This window comes from Pseudomyrmex gracilis, unplaced genomic scaffold (assembly GCF_002006095.1).
Source record: "Pseudomyrmex gracilis isolate BER0280 unplaced genomic scaffold, ASM200609v1 scaffold_97, whole genome shotgun sequence".
NCBI classification, from domain to species: domain Eukaryota; kingdom Metazoa; phylum Arthropoda; class Insecta; order Hymenoptera; family Formicidae; genus Pseudomyrmex; species Pseudomyrmex gracilis.
This window is the reverse complement of record NW_018020681.1, coordinates 7,124-11,232: the sequence shown is the minus strand read 5'-3', so window position 1 is coordinate 11,232 and position 4,109 is coordinate 7,124. Positions and strand designations below refer to the sequence as shown.

At 38.1% G+C, this 4,109-nt stretch overlaps 1 protein-coding gene across 1 annotated transcript; it reads right to left on the bottom strand.

Annotated features, from left to right (window-relative positions):
- Positions 1 to 285: 285 nt before the first annotated feature.
- On the bottom strand, positions 286 to 2,850 carry LOC109855740. Its single transcript, XM_020430291.1, has 2 exons — positions 686 to 2,850; positions 286 to 642 (listed from the first exon to the last, which is right to left on the bottom strand). The coding sequence occupies exon 1, from the start codon at positions 2,848 to 2,850 to the stop codon at positions 715 to 717; it is 2,136 nt and encodes a 711-aa protein (XP_020285880.1). The 3' UTR covers positions 286 to 642; positions 686 to 714.
- Between the last annotated feature and the right edge of the window lie 1,259 nt (positions 2,851 to 4,109).

Genomic DNA, 4,109 nt, shown 5'->3' with positions numbered 1-4,109 from the left:
GATGGTGTTGAAGAAACGTTAAAAATGTTATTTGGTGGTGATCAATGTGGGGCTAGAATTAAATATGAAGGTGATGGTATTATTCAACGAACGCCAATAATTGTTTTAAGTAATTCCGATTGCTTTCCAAAAAATCAAGCATTTAGAACTCGTATAATTAAATACGAATGGTATCAATGTCAACAACTTTCACAATTAGAAAAAAAACCGTATCCGCTTGCATTTCCTTATTTATTGGCGCGTTGGAATATATTAAACTGGGAGGAATTTAATTACGCATTTACATGTAGTGATAAATATCTTTTATTAAATGAATCACTCTAAATATAAATCTACAGATTGTATCGCTTTCCTCACCAATTCTTTTTGTTTATCTGTAAGAGGTCGAATAGCTTGAACCGGCATAATTAATTGCTGGTTGCGAAAGTCGTATTGCGTAATATTGGATGACGTCGTCGGTGCTTGCGTTGCTCGTTGGTGAACATTTTCCTCAATTTGTGGCAATGACGGATTTGTTGTGTTAGGTCTGAAGTACAAAGGTTCAACTCTATTGACTGGCTTTGTCTGCTGATTTTGTTGCTGTCGTCTAGAATTGTGCGCGGGATTATCCATGGAAACGACGACGCTGAACAAACAAACGCACTATTAACAAATAGAATATATTCTTATATAATAAATAACTTACAGCGATTATACGGAGATATATTTGTTGTATTATTCAAATCGAGTGGCTCTTCGTAATCCAGGTGTGGTAGGTATTTCAAGATGGACGAAGGAAGATTCGTCGATATGACTTCTACTGGCTCCACTGCCGCTTTCTTTTCGCTCATCGGCAATAAACCGGTTTCTTTGTCTGCGTCTACTGTCGTCGTCCATGTCTCGTTGACTGGGCAAGCGCGCAACGTTGCCAGATGTAATATGATCAAAATGAGTAAGATGTTCATACATCGGGTAATCCGGAGATATTGCATATTGCGCATCTTTTACTAAATTAGCGTGATGCGAAAATGATAAACCAGAATAATATTTTTTGGTATATTTTGGAGGATACCAATCAGGATTAGTAGTATGTATTCCTTGACCGTAATGATAAGCACTATTAACGTATTCGTGAATTACTATTTGCGTATCAACTGCCCAATAACACGCTGTATTCTGATAATCAGTCGTATCGGTTCCTGGATTTATAGCCGGCACAGCAGTTAAACCAACATGCACTTGTGGTTGCACATTTCCATGTGTGTGGCCTTTATCCCAATTGTAATGTTCTTGCAATTCTATTGTTTGTGCAATAGAAGACAAGAAACTATTTTGCCATCCAGGTAGTTGTGTCACTTCATTAGAATCAGCATCTGCGTATGAATGTTCTTCTATTATGCCTTCAACACTTTGACCGCTAGTAACAGTAGGTTTTAATTGAACAGCTTGTGATAGTGGCGCCGTTTTAAATTTATGTTTTAATTGATTAAAGCGCACGTCATGTAATATTCCCATACGTGGTTTATATTCATAGTCAATAATTGTTTGTCCAACTGCTGAATTAATTAAAAATCGATCAACATATTGATCAATTTTTGGTGGTCTATTACTATGTCTAAAATCACTACCAGTTGTTGGATTACGAACAGCAGTTATTGGAGTAAAATACATATTTAAATGTCGAGGAACTAATTGTGCTCCGCTCGTACCATTAGTTGCACCATATAATTTTTCATTCAATTTTGCCATATCTGGAAAAGTATGTGTTGATACAGACATAGGCTTTGAAGCTTCGGGACTATATTCACGATTACGACCAGGAATACCAATATTCAAACCAATTGCTTTTTGTCCAATTGCCACAAATTCTGATGTTGCCCACGATGTAGTAGACGCGTTTGTTTGAAAATTCATGCGACAACCCAAAGGACGTATTCTGGCATTACAATGAACGGCTACGGATTTGCCTCTTAAATTAATAAATTCACAAGGATCCATATATAATAACAAACAATCAACGGGAATTAACATTAATGGAGTAATATAATTTATTTCATCATTTCCAACAACTTGTTTATTAATAAAGCCATATGAATAAAATATCCAATGTTTAGAAAACGAACGAGTTATATATTCCGTTTTAGGATTTCTAGGAATATTTACGATCGTTCCAACACCGGCACTTCGTCCGGATCCGTGTCCAGAATTCGAGTTGCTCGTAACTCCGCCGCCCTGCGACGGATTTGCGATTGTTTCCATAGTTTCCACGTCCATATCAGCCATTGTGGAATTAATAATATTATCAAGATCGTCGTCAAATAAAGATTGATCGCCACTTCTTTCAGGTGTTGCGTTAACGTCGGAACGAGCTCGTTTCGCAGAAGAAGAAGTTCCAGCGCTATTGTCTCCGTAATGTTGTATGTTGATTGTATCACTGGTAGATCCGCCATGAACTCTACGATCTAATTGTTCTCGCAACAAATCTCCAAAATACAATTGTTGAAACTCTTTCCAACTCGTTTTAGTTCCTCTCGCTTTTTCTTCTTTATATAATTTCGATAATTCTCTTAAAGCTCCAGTATAATCGTCTTGACCTCCGTGCGGCATTGGATATTGCTGACCAAACACAGATTCATATTGTCTTTTAACTTGCAAACCAAGACCACCAAGAATAGAATGCCAATTACCTGTTTGTACAAAATTATTCAAAAAATTATCTATTGCTATTTCGCCGTGTTGGTTTATCGTTTCTGGCAAATATTCGTATTCAATATCATGTATCTTGGCTATTAAATCGTCTTCATCAATAGGATTGCCTTCGTTCAGCGTGTTGCCCGGTCCGAGATATCGATGTCCCGGTACTCGCGGCATACTGACGTTCCGATATACTTTCCATAGATGCCAGATCGGAGACTCAGTAAGCATGCAACAGCAAGTGGAGGGGATACGCACACAGGCGACAGCCGACCAACCATTGGCCGAAGCGCCGAGCGCACACGGACACGGCTGTCGCCTGTGTGCGTATCCCCTCCACTTGCTGTTGCATACTTACTGAGTCTCCGATCTGGCATCTATGATACGTTCCTCACTATTATACCGTGCTAGTAAGCGGGGAGCACTGTCGTCAACTGCCGCCATATCTTCGTCGTAACAATGAAGACATGTTATTTGTATATTACGTTGTTCTAAGTTTTCTATCCAAGCAAACAACAAATCACGTTGTAATAACCACGGCAATGTTTCTATATCTTGTAATCGTAATGTTTGTCTATTTAATAAGTTAACATATTGAGCAATACTATATAAACGTTGTATATGTGCCATAATGGTATATTGATTTTCGTATTGATCGCGCAGCTTTATATATGTATCTTCTTATACCCCCTCCACCTTCCGTGTAAATCTCTAAATACGCTACAACTCTGCAACCCTGCAACCCTGCAATCCTGTAGGCCGGCATCATGGCGCCGGCGAAGCCGGCGCCGATAGCCATGGCCGTAACAGGGTTGCAGGGTTGCAGGGTTGCAGAGTTGTAGCGTATTTAGAGATTTACACGGAAGGTGGAGGGGGTATAAGAAGATACATATATAAAGCTGCGCGATCAATACGAAAATCAATATACCATCCTTATGGATTGGGATCGGAACAATCCTTGGGATTGGGATAATATATATTATAAATCTCCGTGGAATAAAGTGACAAAGTGGAATTTACAAAGATCAGGAACAGAAAATATAGATCGACCGGACACACCAAGTACGTATTTTTCAAGTAGATCGGAACAATATTGCGAAGAAGCAGAAGATTATTTTCACGCATCATATTACGCTGGTAATCAAGAACACGGTTTACAAATAGACGCTTTCTATCATCACCATGTCGAACAATTGCAATATGCAATTCATAACATTATTGCGGAAATCTTGGGTAAATCTGAATACAATTCATCAGTGGCAACAAGTATTCGAGAAAGCAGTTCAGGACGAAAATCGTCTATGTCGGTTTTCTATGTATATGTTTGGATCCGAGTTTTTTATATCTATATTTTATACGTACATTTATATGTATGTGTATATATGTATATATACATACATATACTCTATGTTGCATAAAAATTTCATTATATTATA

Bases quoted from the DNA above. Each gene is read 5' to 3' on its own strand.
- LOC109855740 (XM_020430291.1), bottom strand. From the start codon at position 2,850: ATGCCGCGAGTACCGGGACATCGATATCTCGGACCGGGCAACACGCTG.